This window comes from Protopterus annectens, chromosome 17.part0, assembly GCF_019279795.1.
Source record: "Protopterus annectens isolate FY-2018-M chromosome 17.part0, PAN1.0, whole genome shotgun sequence".
NCBI lineage: Eukaryota > Metazoa > Chordata > Ceratodontiformes > Protopteridae > Protopterus > Protopterus annectens.
In genome coordinates, this window is record NC_056751.1 from 675,260,705 (window position 1) to 675,278,855 (window position 18,151).

General features: G+C 39.0%; 1 protein-coding gene across 1 annotated transcript in view; it reads left to right on the plus strand.

Annotated features, from left to right (window-relative positions):
* Positions 1-18,151, plus strand: part of LOC122791493 — a 147,400-nt gene that overhangs the window by 47,116 nt on the left and 82,133 nt on the right. The window contains exon 2 of the mRNA XM_044059236.1: positions 7,429-7,563. Coding sequence (XP_043915171.1) covers positions 7,429-7,563 — 135 coding nt within the window. The remainder of the gene's footprint in view (positions 1-7,428; positions 7,564-18,151) is intronic.

The following is an 18,151-nucleotide window of genomic DNA, read 5'->3' on the forward strand; positions in this document are numbered from 1 at the left end:
CCCTCTGTGATTTGCCAGAAAACTACATATTTTATAAGGAACAGAGAGTGTGTGTGTGTGTGTGTGTGTGTGTGTGTGTGTGTGTGTGTGTGTGTGTGTGTGTGTGTGTGTGTGTGTGTGTGTATTTTGATTGAAAGGCCATGGCCATTTTCAAGGTACGCTTTTCACACAGTGCGAAAATAGGGTGTTCCACATTTTGACTGTTTGTCACACATTGCTATGGACTGTCTTCCATACTGGCCTCTTAGCACGTTGAAACCTATAATCACATGCACTGAACTCCTGAATTAAATGAAAATTACATGGGAGATAATTTTCTGTGATTTGGCTAACAAGATACATTTTCCAAATTAAGTGTAAAGAAGGTCCTGATACACTAAGATTACTACATTACAATTTTAGTTTCATGTAGAGAAAGAAAGAGTGAACGTTATAGAAATTGTTATAGTAACCTGTAAGTCTGGAACATACTAAATGTTGCAGGTCTCATAACAGGTACATTAAATCTACATTATAGGAAGAAGAGAGCGGAAATCCCTCCAAAGAAAGAGTGAATGCTGTATCATTGTTATAGTAGCCTGCAATTGTGATACATATCAGATACAGCAGATGTCATAACTGGTACTCATAACAGGTGTATTAAATGTGCATTACAGCCAAAAGAGAGAAGCAATCCCTCCAAAGAAAGAAGGAATGCTGCAGCATTGTTATAAAAACCTGTAATCTTCTCACATACCAGATGTAGCAGGTCTTATAACAAGTATATAAATCTGTATTATAGTAAAAAGAGCAGAAGTCACTTGATGTGACAAAAGTAGGGTAAATTATAGAATTTACACAAATTACACAATGCCAGAGTTGTGTAATTCATATTATTTGAAAACAGCATCTGTCCAGCAATGGTGTACCAGCCCTCAGGTGCTAATCAGACTGCAGTAATCAGTAGCTCAAACAGTAACTGCATGTTAGAACAAACTTATCTGGTATGTTCTTTTCAAAGCAGATGTTGCAATGGATCCAGTTTTATTTGTTATTGCACAGCAAGCAAATGCTACTGTAAAGTGTATTGATCAAATCACTTTTGTTGAAGACTCACCAAAACACATACATAAACATACAAAAGACTAAACTTAATTTCAATTGGCAGACTGTTATTCTAAACAATGAAATGCAAAAATCACAGTTCAGATCAACTCACAGGAAACTTTGCAACTAAAGTTAAAGATAAACGCCTTAATCAACTAAAGCTATTTTGAAGAGCTGTAATCTTATTCTGATCAATGTTGATGCCATTGTCTACCTTAAGCAAGTCTCTTAAGATTTTGTGTTGCTCCTGAAAACATGACGTTATATACAGTGCCAGTGGTCTCACCTAGTTACCAAATGAGTAAAATAAAATGAAATGCTTGTAATGTAACATGCAACTGAATTACTGTTGAGAAGACTCTTTGCTAACTTTGTTGTTAGAGTGCCCTCTTGTGGAATTCTGGGTTTTTTTTTTTTTTTTGTCAAAAGTATTCACAAGTAAATGTTCATTTCATGGAGACCACCTCCTTTCTTTGTCACTTACTGGAAGTAAAGAATATTTCAGACTAAAACTGCATACAATATAAATCACACTATACTTTTAGAAATTGTTTCAACAGTATTTTTGTGGATAAGTTTTAAATGACAGAATTACTTGTAGAACTATACATCTATTTATCTATCTATCTATCTATCTATCTATCTATCTATCTATCTATCTATCTATCTATCTATCTATCTATCTGTATGTCTGTCTGTCTGTCTATCTATATCTATCTATATATCCATGTGTGGTGTGGTGTGTTTGTAGTACAACATTCAGGTGATTAGGAGGTGTGAAATTCCCTGTCGGACATGTGGATGATGACATATTATGGCTGGACTGCAGTTTAGTTGCAGTGACATTGGGCTATGGACATTTCCCTGTGGGCACTGTGAAGCTGCCAGCACCATATCCATAGGTGGCTAAAGTACAAGCGTGGGGTGAGGGTATCTTCATGTCCCCAACAGGACATTCAGAAGCCTTCTGGGCATATAATCAGCTCTGTGAACTAAGTGTACAATGGGCAAAACCTTTAGTTATTCAGCACTGGAAGTGCTGTGCTTGGTGTACCATTTATGCATATGTAATTGCACCTCATAAAGATATGCTACAGCAGATATGAAATCTGGTATATTGCCACAGTCATACTTATGTTGTAGGATGTTTTATGGTTTATGATCCCTTAAAGCAATAGTTTTTATATGGGGTGTTAGTGGCATTCCCTTAAGCAGTCATTCCCTTTGATTATTGTCAGATTTTGTTCCAGTTGTAGAACAGAGAAAAGGTCAGGGAGGTGTACATGAGGCCATCCAAATAACACCTTCAGCCATCGGTGCTACACCTCCACCTAATTGTTTGTTCATGGGTGATCCACATCAGATACATTTCACACATTCCAGAGGATAAGGTGTTGGTAGACAGTTTGGTTCAGGGGAGTGAAATGCATAATTTTTGGGACAGCGTCGGATGTAATGATGGTCCAAGGATGTTGATAGTCCCATAGCAGAGTCAGGCACTGTGGAAACAATCTCCAGAAATGACGGCATAACATCATCCATGGGTGAGAACGTCAATGCGATCAACTTGTGGACAGCTATGGAAATGAGGTATCTGTGGCATACAGAGCCAAAAGGTGGCACTGCCGCATTTGCCCAATACAATCTCAACAAAATAGAACAAGCATCCCTTTTGGATTGCCTTTGGAAATGCCTCTAGACTATCATGAACAGCTTCCTTCTCAAAATCAGGCAAGATATAGTCAGAATGCAAGGTGTGTCCAAATTCTGCAGCCATCCCCTTGAAGACATCCCACATGCTGCTGTTTGCTGTCTCTATTTTCTGAGTCATGAGGCAGTACACCAGGGGACAACCCTAGTGTTACAGACAGTGCCAAAGGTTCCACGTGGGGTGTACAAACTGGTGGCATGCATCTGCACAGAATGGGATTGTGCCATGCTCAAGTTTGATGCAAAGATCATTCAAGTTCCGTGGCATTATTAGCAACATAATAGAGTCCAGGTCATCCATGTCAGACTTTTTTGAATCACGAAGGTATGACTGCATTGTGGGTATCGAATCTCATCCACATCCTCAAGTTTTGCTGGAGAGAGAGAGAGAGAAAGAACAACAGATGCTCATGCCATCTGACATATTCTGGTGATGGTGTGACAGTGTGTGGCACTACATGGCATCAGTTACAGGAGATTGTCATCAGCCTTATGTAGATCTCAATGCAACCAAACAATTGCAGAACAAAACTTAGTCAATAGAACCAATACTAAAAATAAAATAAAATGAACCAAGCAACATTAATACTGAACAAGTGTTTAATAAAACAGAGCTTTCAGGTCAAACAAACCCTTCATCAGTGTATAAAAATTATTACAGATATTAATCATATTTATAAAATTAAAAATCACACAGCAATAAATTATTTAATTAAACAATTGAAATCCTAATTAAAGACAATAATTATAGTTTAAAAGCATAGGTCTCTATTTTAAACACATTTGTTTGTGTCTTAGTACAGGTTTGAGTTTGGTCAGCTTTGAAACAGCTGAGGCTGATGTCCAAAGTGACAACTTTCCTGTTGGCATTTACTGCCATTGCATTCTGACTTTTCAGCCATGCAGTTCTATGATGGAGTAGTGCTTCTTGTTTCAGCATTGTTTCTCACAGGGAAATGTCTTTTGACTATAACGGCAGACCCCATGTGCTACATTATCAGTTCTCCACACATTCTGTCTGATTTTGCTTTACTGCTTTTCCTATACAGTATGTTATTTGGTATCTTAACCATTCAATAGAATAATGCGAGTATCATAATAAAAGGTGATAAAAAGAGATGCCATGCTCTTAACCCATAAACTCTGAAAATCAGCACTCTAACTTGAATCTTGCGTAATAGGCAACTGGATCTTAAAGCCAGTTCTTTTTTTATGTTAAATAATTGTAAATATTAAGTGTATTTTGATGCAAAGAACTTCTAATTTCTGATTCTTATGATTAGCTGAATGTCTGCATATGATACAATGGGTTTACCTTCATAAGTGCGTTATGCGCTTGTGCGACTCCACTTTGTGTGAAAGAAGGTTTGCAAAGTCGCAAAACCTCGACAAAAAATTGTCCGAATGTGCAATGGGTGAATGCACATTGGCATTTTCTCATTGCAGATTTGACATTGTGGGTACAGATTGCACTATAGTGGGGATCGGGAAATGATCCCATTCCCCACTGTAGTGCGATCTTGGAGTTGGTATATTAGATGGAAAATCAGTGAATCAGCTATTTGATTTGCTGACATTCGAACTTCTGAGAATGTCGAAGTTTGAATTTCACACATTTGGTTCACCCAAATGCGCTATCGATATTGTCCATTACGACAATATGAAGGTAAACCAGTATAATGATCTCAACTTATTAAAACTGAGTGCTTGTATCATTTTTGTGAAGTCCTTTTTATACTAAATGTGAAGCCTCTGCACTGGCCTAGTAATCAAGGAGCCTCAATCCTCACCACTAGCATCAGTGAGGGACGTGCACATTGGGAGGATGACAAGTACACACACACACACACAGTAAAGTACAATTTCACTTAAGAGCACACAGAGATCACAGTCAGTCTGGGGCTGGTTTCTGCCTCTCTCTCCAGATCCCCAGTAAGACTCCCCAGTTGCACAGTTATAGGGTTAAGATCTCAGCCAAGTGGTCAAGCCAAAATCTCCAGCACCTTCTCTGTCCAACCTGTGTTTGTGCGCCTGCCCAAGTAGCCGACACACACACACATACACGCACACACACACACACACTTTGAGATTTGATTTATATACAAGCACACAGACACTCCTGGGGAAGGCTGGCACAGGTTTACTAGCTATGCCCTCTTCTGCCCAGACTATAAGGTAGTTATCACTGTCACTAACCACTAATTATCAGCTACTATAAGGCCCTTATGAAAGAGAGACCAGTCCTACTGTGTGATGTTACTATTATCCAAATAGTGTGTCCAAGACTTTTAAGGCTATTGGAGTGGCCTATACAGTGTCACCAAATATGTATGCAAGTATGCTAAGAGCTTAAATATCACTAAACAAATCAGCCATAATTAAAAGGTTTAAATATATTTAATAATAAATAATAAAAGCACAAGACAGTACTCAATAACAGACAGAGTCACTTCAGAATCACAGGAAGTATTTTAAAACAACATTGCAGGACAGTCTCAAATAAACACAGAAAACATCTAAACTAATCTTACTATATTCCTATCTATCTCTAAGAGATTACTGTAATCTATTACTTGCTATTAGCAAGGCAAGTGCTGATGAGAAGATGTTTCCACGTCCAAAGGCAAATACAAAATACACATACTTTTTCTCTGAGTGAGTTCTTAAATTAATATCACATTTTACTGCTGGGACAGCTTGGGATGACATAACTATTTGTCACTTGCCTTCAATTCCCAAGCTAACAGAAACTTAGAATTTAGCATGTCTGCATCAAAAATACATCTCTCTCAGAAGTTTGCCTAGAACTGGAAGTCATAAAACAGTTAAGCACTTTTACATTTTAAACATAGTAATTATTTCTGTTTCAAGACAATAGAAAAACTTTAGCTCTAGACATCCTATCTTCTTGCTGAGCTGAAACTGAGATAACACAATCATAAACAATTTCAACTTATTTTTTTGAGGGTTTGCAAGCTAACTCTACTCTGTATATTCCAGCTTCTACCATCAAAACATACATTTGTATAGGCATATAGTTTATATACATTTCTGTTCTTTTCCAGTAGGGTACACTGTGGTTACATTCCTGAAGCTCAGTACAGATCATACAGTTCAACACACACTTCTGCACCAGTAGTTTAATATACACATAACATATAGTTCTCTTACATTTGTAAGACAATCCTATGGATCCTATTAATATTCACAAATGACATGATTATATACAAAATTCCAGATAGCTGGGCTGACAGCCTCACACTAAAAATGAAAGAACTAAACATGTACTTTCGAAGTCCATTTATGATTCTGTTGTTCTAGTGATTTTGTTGTTTCCTGAATCTTAATACACTGGTAATATGCGTTAGGAGTTATTTAGTGCCTTTATTCTTTCATGGATAGATTCGTTACCCATAGGATTTGTAGTCTATGAAACAAAGGTCCCTTGTATGTTCATAAGTTCTTGTAAGCATGTTGATCTGTTAAATCATTTGAAGCCTAGACACTAAAATCCACATAACTGCTTATCCTTTATTAAAAGAACAATTTACTACTTATTGCATTTTTTTCTACAAGGGATACAGGAAGCCGACCCGGTGTGAATTTATGGTGCTTTATCCACTCATCAAGGTTATGGATGAAGCAGTCAAGGAGCTGATTTGCTTAATGTAAAGGGGAAGTCTTCTCCAAAGGATAGAAACTCTTTGATGACAGGAACTATTGCAGCAACAGGTTCTGTTTGTCTTGTGGTTGTTGTTTGGCTCTTTCAAAGGGGTCCTCATAGTGTTATTTATTTTGCAAATAAGTAGGAGGTCATATAGGTCTGACTCCATTAAAGGTTTGCAGTGCAGGCAAAGATCACCCTTAACCATCTGTATGAGATTAAGAAAAGATATTAGTGCTTTAAGGTGCTGTGCATAGCTCTTGGAATACCGCTTTTTCTTCAGGATGCATTATATGTCTGGAAAAATACATACCAAAAGAGGCATTATACTATATCATGGGCCTGATAAGGGGGGGGGGGGAGTAGAGAGGGATAATTTATTTTAGCATAGAATTTGTATTATTAGCTATCATCTGGAATAGACAGAAGGACTTCATGATAACTGTAGATACATGGTGGTAAAAATGTATCTCGTCTACAAAAGTGTCTTCGTCCCTAATAACAGTGTCCGTTTTGAGGGGGTACCATCTATGCATTACATGTATTGATGCTTATTTTCCCAAATTTTTATATATTAGGTTTTTATCATTTGGATTTAGGCTGTGCTCCTGGCACCATTTCTTTGCACATTAGTTCTTGGAGGATCTGGGAGTTAACCAGAGAGTTTATGATTATCTCCAAGTTACAGTGTAACATCCTAACTTCCTTCATGTTAAGTGTTGATGATTGATTAGATGGATTTGTATAAATTTACCCAACAGATTAGTAGTTCTATCTTTATCAATAAGGTAGGAAAACCAGCCAGCAGTACTTCCTATGGTGCTTGGTAATGTGATGTATAGTTGCTCAAACCACTAACGTATGAACGTGGAATATCTTATAATGTCTGCTGCTCCAGTCTATAATGTTAATGCATGCTCCTTCAAGCTGAGCAAAATTTTGTAATATATTCAATATGTTTTCTCTAGACCATGTGCCAGGAGATCATCTGGGATCTGTCACCTTACTGAATGTTTCTGCTGATACATCAGGGCTTTATCGCTGCACTGTCTCTAACTTGCTGGGATCAGGATCCTGCTCTTTGGAACTTCATGTAGAAATTGGTAAGTGAAAAGCTGACATAAGTACTGCCTCTTGTCAGGTATAGTGTATATGATTTATTGTAATGTGCCTTTAAGAGCTTTAGTATAAAAGAGAGTGCGTCATCTGACTATGCTTCAAATGATGTCATGCTTCAGAAAAGTTCTGATCTGTACAAAGTTGCAGTGTGCATGACTGTGTGCATGTCTCTTATTGATTATTTTGACACTGTATATTCTTTATCAACATTTCAGAGTTTTGAGACTGAAAGTTGCCTTTTGTTTTGTTTTGATTTTCTGGGCTTCATGCATGTAAACGTTCATAGGTTAATAGGAGGTTACTAGTAGACGTAGAGCCTTTACAAGCCTAGCCATGTTAATTCCAAGTAATCCCAAGTATCCCCATTTGTTTTTATTTTTTTTGGGGTAGTTCACAGAAAAAATTTATGAGTCGAGCAGGTCTGTGATCAACACTGGCTACCTCTGTCCATGAGGGACATAGGTTTCACCCCAAGGACAAATTTGCGGTCTCCCATCAATTATCTAGGTTACATTTGAATAGTAAGGATCTCTGTTTTACATGAATAGCAAGTCTATTCCAGAATAATGACAGTCTCTGTGAGCTTTCCAGCATGTTCTGTTAATATCACAAGCTAGGTTGAGATTCCTAGAGTGAGTGACTCTTGTGCCATTTGACTTGTGGATGTGGAGCATTTCCATTAGGGCAGGATTGGCGATTGCCATATATGCTAGGCACAAGTCACCTCTCATCAGCCTATAAGATAAAGAGTAAAGTGACAGGGATTTCAGCCTATCCACGTAGGGCATGCTTTGGAGTCCCTGTATTTTCTTAGTGAGAAACCTCTGAGGTCTCTCCAGCTGCTGCAGGTGTCTGGTGAGGTACATGCAAAAGGGTGCATTATACTCTATTAGTGGTCTGATGAGAGTCAAGTACAGTTGAGTTATAACGTCCCTTAGCCTGGATGCTATGCCCTTGCTTATGAGGTGTATTATGTAGAAGGCTTTCCTTACCACTGTGGAAAATTGGTGGTCAAGTTCAGATTGATATCAGCCTGTGTTCCCAAGTCTCGCACCACTGGATTAGAACTCAGGAGGGTGGTGTCAGTATTGTAATTTGTAGGGAATACTGTTTTGCTGAAGGGAATAATAATGCATTTTTTTATTTAGTTTTAGGCCATGACTTTGGCACTGATCGTTTGTTTGTGTTAGACCTTGTTGTTGTTGTTGTTGTGTCTTTCGGCTTTTCCCAGTTAGAGGTCGCCACAGTGGAACTCTGGTCCGCTAATGATTGGCAGTAGATTTTTACGTGCCAAGTTGCTGGCCCTGATGCACAACCTTCAACGAAGGTACGCCCATTCACGCATATCTCCAAACAGAAGACGCTCTAGCTGAAATTGTTTGGGGACACAATTATCACTCCCAGTTTGCAGTCATCAGCAAACTTGGTGAGCCAAAGGCCATCTACTTTGGCCTGGACTTCTGAGAAATAGTAAAGGGCCCAGAACAGACCCCTGTGGTACTCCACTGGTGGGGGGGTCTGCTAGTGGAGGTAATGTCATGAATTTTGACAGAGTGTGTTCTGTTGGTGAGCCAATTGGTTACCCATCTAGTAACGTAAAGGTTAAATCCTATCTGGGAAAGTTTCTCAACAATGCCAGAGTGGAGAACTGTGTTGAAAGCCTTGGCAAGATCAAGATAAGCTGTGTGCACTGTCTTACCTTTGTCCATGGCTTTGGTGAGATTCTCAAAGAAGTCTACCAGATTTAATAAGCACGATCTATCCTTAACAAAGCCAGACTGGGTTGGGTCCAGTGTTTGGAGGTCACCTATGTCCTTGCTGATAAGGTCCATAATATTTTTTCAATGGCCTTGCAGATGCGGCTGGTTAGACTTATGCGTCTGTAGTTCCCAAGTCTGTTGATGCCCCCCCCCCCCCTTGTGCAGGGAGATTACTGTTGCTGTTCTCATTTCTGCAGGAACATAGACAGTTCTCAAGCAATGATTAAAGAGGATGCTAAGTGGGTCCACTAGGTCTTGTTTTAGATTGTTTAGTAAACAACCTGGGATATTATCTGGTCCTACTTAGGCTGTGTTTTTGGCCTTGGAGAGCACAGAGATGACCTGTTCTCTAGAGATACTAGGCAGAGGATTGCTGTCAGATATGCTTTGGGATATGGTATGTACAGATAGGGGAGTGAAGTTTGTGCTGAATCTGTCAGCTAACAGGTTGGCGATATATTCCGGTGTAGTATGAGTGATACCATCTACAACAAGTTTGGCACATAGCTGGGCATTCCCTTTTAGACTTCAGATGTAGTTAAAGAACGCCTTATGATTATCCTTGGCTAGTGATGCAATTTTAGTTTCATAATTTGCTTTAAAAGACTTTATAATGTTTCTGATTTTCTTGTTTAGGCTTAGGAAGGAACTCTTCCTCTGCAGAGTGATATCCCTCTTGCTTTTGGACAACAGTTTATTCCTCTTGTTATATAATCTATTTAGACTTGAAGTCCATCATGGTGGCTTGTTTTTTATGGGAAGACCTGATTTTGATCCAGTCAGGTACAGCAGAGTTTATGCAGACTCTTGAGTGTTTATACAGGGCATCTGCATACATTTCTGCATAGTGATCATTGATGCCTGTGATTGCAGGTGGTATGAAGGTTTTTATACCATTGCTAAGTAGGCTGTAGTTAGCTTTGGTACCGGTTTTTATAGTTTTTGCTCCTATGAGGGGTGTCAGTTCAGTAGTTACTTCAAATGAGACAGATTTGTGGTCTGAACTAATCAGGGAGAGCATCATGCATGAGAAAGTACAGTCACGCCCCCCTGTTGGTGAGTACTATGTCCAGAACATTACAGCCGTTAGTGAGGGTGCAGACTATCTATTCCAGAACATTTGTGTTAACAAAGTCCAGGAACCTCTGGGCGAGTGTGTTTTGCTCATGTATGTCCCCCAGGCTATGGAAGGATAGTTGAAATCTCCCATGATTAAAGTATTGGGCTGTATGGGAAGGTATTCCAGTAAATCAAGGTAGGTAGTGTATTTATCCTGATTCATGGTGGGGGATCAGTAGATAGCAATGATGTCGTATGGTGCTTTCTCAATAGTTAATTGGGAAAGTTTACATACACTTTCTACCGGGGTCTATAATGGATGTGTCATGAGGATGGCAGTTCAGCAGTAATTGTGAGCAAGCCATCAACTGTCTTACCCTGTTATCAGCATAATTTTAAATTTTTTAAGTATTTTGCCAAAAAAGAACAATATAGCATCACAGCTGTTTTGCTTGATAATGGACAGACATGCAAGTATGCAAATTAGGTGAGAGGCCAAGATGAACTTAGGGACTGTTAGATAACAGGCACAAACTCATTAAAAAACTCACTGTACCCAAGCGTTGCATGCAGTGTAGCAAGTGAAATCCAATTAAAACTGCTTAATCTAGTAGCAGTGTGTAGCAAGGAAATACAGCACACAGCAGCATGGCCTGGCCAGATACAGTAGCAGGTTCTGCTTCTCAGCAGAATTTCAGAGTCAAACTTAACAGTCACAGTCAGAAAATACATTTAAGTTAACACTTGAGCAAGAACACTCAAAAACTAGTAATTTCCTACTCTCACTATTAAAAAAAACAAAGTGTCACAAACAAATCATGGCCAAATAAATAGTATCATTATGAATAACAGAAATGCACTTCAAAAACGCATAGATTACTGGATTAAATAAAACAAACACTTCAAAGATTTATTTAGGACAGGTAGCAAGGTCAAGTCTGGTTAGAAATGGTCAATCCAGTACTAGTGTGCAGCAAGAAAATGCTGCACACAGCGGCCCAGCCGAATACAGCCGCAAGTCCTGCTGAGCAGCAAAATGTAAATGCTACACTTAAAAGTCACAGCCATTCAGAAACACAGCTGTAAATTAAGCCTGGAGTAAGCAGAATGCCCAGAATAACAGCAATTTCCAAATCTCATTACAGAAAAAAAGAACAAAAAAGTATGCTTGATTAAAGTGCTTGATTTCTTTTTAACTTCAGAATATCTGCCTAAATACTTCATCCTTAAATTTTCAGGGTCTATGTATTAGTTTCCCCTCAAGTGTTTGGCAGTGCTCTGTACAGACTCAGACACCTTTAGTGACATTTTTGCTGTAAAAGGAATATATAAGGAAACAGCTCCAGTACTTAGTAATAATGACCATCCCTCCTGCATGTCTAAAGTTCAGTTCCCTGTGCTTTCTCCTATTTACCTGGTGAACGTTGGCATTCTGAGACAGTGTAGCAACTGCCTCATGTACACAGACAACCCTCTCCTCTTACCTCCCAACATTCAGACTTGTGAGAGATGCACTCATATATCCAAATTGGAAGCCGTGCACTCTCAATCCAAGACCAGAATAGCTGGTCAAGAGGAGAAGATCAACACCTGCACCACACCACATGCAACACGTAGCCCTCCAGAACACCCAACATCACAACTCTCACATAAAAACACAAATCACACACTCACCTTCATGGAGGCTCTCAATAGAAATCTACCCAAATAGCAAAGACCTCCAAAGCAGAAATGCACTTGACCACCACAACACAGCGCAAACCACAAGACACATAGCTCACCTACACAGTATGCCCCTCAACCTAAGTTCCTAAGGCAAAACAGCATGCCTGATACACTGATCATAGGTGACTCGATAGTGAGGCACACTGATGTCCCACTCACTATGTTGAATAAGGAGAAGGTAACAGTCAGCTGTCAGTCGGTGCCAGAATCCAACACATAACACATGCACTCAGGTCACTCAACAACAAATACAAGTATGACTCTGTCATTATCCATGTGGGTGTGAATGACCTGAGATGCACCTCCCTGGACTACATGAAAAGAGACATGGAGGAGCTCTTGTATTATACGGCCCAGGCAGGTATGACCCTAGCCCTGAGCAGCATCCTACCATCACCCAGAATGATACTGCAGTACAAGCAGAAAATGATTGACTTCAACAATTGGCTACATTTCTGGTTTCATTCTAAGGGAATCCAGTATCTGTCTGCTTAGGATGACATGGTTGACAGACCTTGATGCTTTGCCAGAGATGGCCTGCATCTGTCAACCTTGGATTTCTGGATACTGGCTAAGGCTCTTGCAACCCCTATAGTGCCTTTTTTTAGGCGATGTTCCAAAGACCAAATTATCACCATAACAGCTATAAATAAATGCAATCTGAGGGTCATGCTGCTCAGTGCTAGAAGTCTAAATCTCAAGATGCACTTGCTCGAAGCACTCCTCAAAATGGAGAACATCGACATTCGTGCTGTAAGGAAGACCTGGTTTAAAGCAGCAGAAAGCACCCTTGCGCTACCAGGCTATAACTCATTCGACACCTTTCGGCCCCAGGACATGGACCAAAGCTCCAAAGACAGTGGTGTCTCCATATTCATAAAGGATATGCACACCTTCAGACTAGTAGCCCAGCATAATGCATCTGAGATACTTCAGGTACAACTAACATTGGGTAAGATGGCAATTCAGGTTGTAGCCTGCTATAGGTCCCCAACCATGTCCCAAGACTCTCACTCCACATTCTTAAGCACCCTGGAAACTATAGGGTCCAACCCAACAGTCTCATACTAGGTGACTTCAACTACCCCTCCATCAACAGGGAAAACTACTCATGCACCAAATACACTGGTCCAACGCTTCCTGGAATTCATCAGTTCCAATGCCCTAGCCAGCTCATTCTTACCCCCACTAGAGGAAGCAACATCCTTGACCTGGTTATTACTAACATCGGCAACCATTGCTCTACACCAATAGTCAATTCCTCCCCGATTAGATCCGACCATAAACTAATCACCATGGAAATCCACATCTCACCCCCCCCCCCCCCGCAAAGGTAACTACCATGAAAAACTTCTCCAAGTTGATTTTGGGCTCCTAAAAACAGAGGTGGCAAACTTCATGGCACCCATGTCAATGGAAAATAGATGCATGACTGCCGAATCATACACCAATGCACTGTATGAACATGTACATAAATGCATGGAACTAGCCATAGCCAACAGAACCAAGATGTTCTCCTCCAAAAAAAGGAAGCCAATATGGTGGTCCCCTGCCATTAATAAACTCTACAACAGAAGGAAGAAACTGTTGCAGAAAAATGTGAAGTCCTAAGACTGGAAAAACTCCCTTATTAGCCTCAACAAAAAGTTGAGATTCCTCATCAAAACCTCTAAAGTCAGCTATGAAGGCAAAATTGCAGTAGACACTAAAAACAACCACAAAGCCTTCTATAATTATATCAAGAATCTCCACAGCAATACCCAGGTTTGCTCTGAGTTACTGCACATTGGTACTTCCTATACTAAGCCAACAGATATTGCCAGCATACAGGCAGACAGATTCAGTGCCAACTTTACCCCTCTCTCTCCCTCTAATACACAATACCGGAGGAATGCCAGGCATCCAGCATTACTACAGCACAGGTTAAAGCTGCATTGTCCCAGGCCAAGAATACCGCTTCCATGGGACCCGACAATATCCCTGGATGTTTTCTACGTAATCTATAAAGTGAACTGGCACCACATCTGTGTGACCTCTTCAATCTCACCCTTACCTCAGGCTTTGTCCCTACCAAATGGTGCACTGCTACAATCACCCCTCTCCATAATAGGGGAGCAACTGCAGACCCTGGGAATTATCGCCCCATTAGCCTGAGGAGTCTGATATGTAAGGCTATGGAGCACATCATCATGGACCTAATTAATAAGGATACAGGGAATCTCCAAACTCTAGATCCCACTCGATTTGATTTTGTGAAAGGTAGATCATGACTGCTCAACTGGGTTGACTTCTTTGAGTTAGTCACCAGAGCTGTGGATGAGGGCAAGGCAGTTCATACAGCCTACCTCAATCTGGCCAAGGCCTTTGATACCATTCCCCACTCAAGAATTTATTGATAAACTCACCAAGCTAGGCATCATCCCCTATATCACCAGACTCAGAAATTATTGATAAACTCACCAAACTAGGGATCAACCCCTATATCACTAGGTGGGTTGCAAATTGGCTCACAGATAGAACCCGCAGTGTGAAAGTAGCAGACTCTAAGTCAGACTGCCTACCAGTCATGAGTGCAGTCCCACAGGGATCGGTCTTGGGTCTTCTTCTGTTTGGCATCTACTTCTCAGAAGTCCAGGTCAACACGGAGGGACTCTGGCTGACCAAGTTCGCAGATGACTGCAAGTTGGGAGCTATTACTAACTCCCCAAGTGATGTAGACATCTTACAGAAAGGCCTCACTGAGACCAATGACTGGTGTTGAAACTATGGCCTTAAGCTTAATACCAAAAAATGCGTCGTCATCCCCTTTGGGAAAAACTCAGTTCCCACTAATTACCACGTCAATGGGAACCCACGGAACACTGAAAGCGTTATAAGAGATATGGGGACATAGGTTGACAGCAACCTCTCCTTTGACCACCACATTGCCACTGTGGTCAGAAAGTCCTTCTATGTGGCACATCTCATTACCAAGGGTTTTGCATCCAGAAAGAAAGAGGTCATCATCTCTCTGTACTCTTCCCTCATTAGTGAAAACAAAAAAAATGGCATTCGCAGCAACTAGATAACACAATAGGAAAAAATCAGCTTACGCCTCCCGCTATGTAGTCTTGGGAACCTGGTACAAACTTCTACAATAGCTGTACCAAAGTGCTGTAAAATTCACTGTAAAAATCACTTCCAAACCAACGAAAGCAGCAGCACTCATAAAAAAGCTAAATCCACAGTTTATTTTTAAAACACGACACAGTTAGTAAGTTAAGTGCTTTCACCTGTGTACATAACAGGCTTCATCAGAACTAACTTCTATTTTGGTTCATCCAAGTTTAAATTACTTTTTTGGCGCCAAAAAATACGTACAAATTTAAAGACGTACCATACCAAAGACACTTATGCCCTTTAACATGCTGCTAATATATAGCGCTATGACAGTCATATAAAATGCGTCTAATTCGTCCACTTATAATATTATTGAACAATAAAAAAGACTTAAAACAACATAACTTTAAAAAAATTCATATATGTGTATTAATATAAAAGAATATGTGTATCAACTTAATAAATGTATGCAAAATTAATTATTAGACATTCCTTTTCCAAATATATGTGAACTGAATGTTAAATGTTCATAAATATATTTAAAAGTATTTTAATAATATTTTAATAAAGATTTGATAGAAACATTATCATTCAAACCAGGTGATGTGGAGGCATCCGTAAATAGTTGCCACCACATTTCTCGATATGACAGATACCCTTTACAGTCACCACCTCTAGTGTACGACTTGATAATATCAATTATACCAAATGTAAACCGATGGTCGATGCCAAACTGGTTTATATGTCTGTATAGGGCATTCCTGTCATCACACTTTTTAATACAATACACGTGGTCATAGATCCACTTATTAAGCTGCCTCTCAGTCTTTCCAATATAGAAAGCTGGACATATGACACATAAGGCAATATAGACCACAAACTTTGTTCTACAATTTCCTTGTTTAAATTTAATATTGGACCTAGAGATGTTATTCTGTTTTACAACCTCCTTAGTGTTAATCAAATGACAAAAATTACAATTACCACATTTATGTGTATGCGCGGGTAAATTGTATATTTTTATTGGTCCCTTCTCTAAAATACTTTTAATATTAGGGCCCATTTTATTAACAAAGTGAGGTCTGTTCCCTACTATATTAGAGACATATGCATCAGATTGAATGATGTTCCAATTTTTATTTAATATTCCTTTTACCTTGAATGTGCATGGTCCGTATTCGAGAATACAGCTTCTGCTTAGATTAATAGACTTAGGGGTAAAAATATTCAGCAAATTGCTATCATATGAATTTCTATGTACTAATCCTAATAAAGGGGTGTAAGTAGTCCCCCATCCCTTCACTACTTGCCTCTTTACTTTCTCCATCATTTTAATGTCATACCCTCTGTCCTTAAATAGCGTAGTTATATAAGCCACTTCTTCCAGCATATTAGTGTATGAAGATGTCATTCTTATTGCTCGTACTAACTGACCTTTAAATATATTTCTCATCAAACTTTTGGGATGATTACTTGTTAATTCAAGATAGCTGTTGGAAAAGGTTGTCTTCCTATATATCCTGGATGAAAATTGATTGTTGTCTTTAAAAATAAACGTATCTAAATAAACGTATCTAAATAAGCCAACCCTGTCTGACTATGAGAAAATGTAAATTTAAGAAACTCACTACTAGAGTTGATATAGTTTAAAAATTGATACAAGTTTTCCTCACTACCTTCCCATAGGATGTAGATATCATCCAGAAAGCATGAATAATATTTAATATTTTTATAATATTCACTTTGAAAAATAATCGCCTCTTCCCAGTCTAACATAACCAAATTGGCAAACACCGACATGCAAGCTGCACCCATTGCTACTCCTTTTTTCTGCCTAAAAATGTCCACTTCAAAATAAATATAATTGTGTTCGAGAACTATATTCATATCCATGATGAGACAGATTTTGTCCCATTCGTAATCAACGTATTTTCTCATACTTCTAGCAAATGCTTCTAACCCCTCATCTTTCGGTATACATGTAAATTGGTCGATTACGTCAATGGTTACAAATCTAAGACCCTCATTAAAGGTGGTAATAGGGTACTGGGAAAGAAACTCCCACGAATCTTTCACTAAATGGGGGATTTTTCCATAAACAGATTTTAACATAGTATCGATAGCAACCCCCAATGGGAAGGTTTTGGATCTGCTTCCTGAAACGATCGGTCTAAATGGCGGATCCTCTATATTTTTATGAATTTTGGGAATACCTACTAGTGTTGCTAAAACTGGGTGTTCCACTCTTAAAAAATTGTAAGTATCTATATTTCACACTTTCTGGATTATATCTACATCCTATGGGAAGGTAGTGAGGAAAACTTGTATCAATTTTTAAACTATATCAACTCTAGTAGTAAGTTTCTTAAATTAAAGACAACAATCAATTTTCATCCAGGATATATAGGAAGACAACCTTTTCCAACAGCTATCTTGAATTTACAAGTAATCATCCCAAAAGTTTGATGAGAAATATATTTAAAGGTCAGTTAGTACGAGCAATAAGAATGACATCTTCATACACTAATATGCTGGAAGAAGTGGCTTATATAACTACGCTATTTAAGGACAGAGGGTATGATATTAAAATGATGGAGAAAGTAAAGAGGCAAGTAGTGAAGGGATGGGGGACTACTTACACCCCTTTATTAGGATTAGTACATAGAAATTCGTATGATAGCAATTTGTTGAATATTTTTACCCCTAAGTCTATTAATCTAAGCAGAAGCTGTATTCTCGAATACGGACCACACACATTCAAGGTAAAAGAAATATTAAATAAAAATTGGAACATCATTCAATCTGATGCATATGTCTCTAATATAGTAGGGAACAGACCTCACTTTGTTAATAAAATGGGCCCTAATATTAAAAGTATTTTAGAGAAGGGACCAATATAAATATACGATTTACCCACGCATACACATAA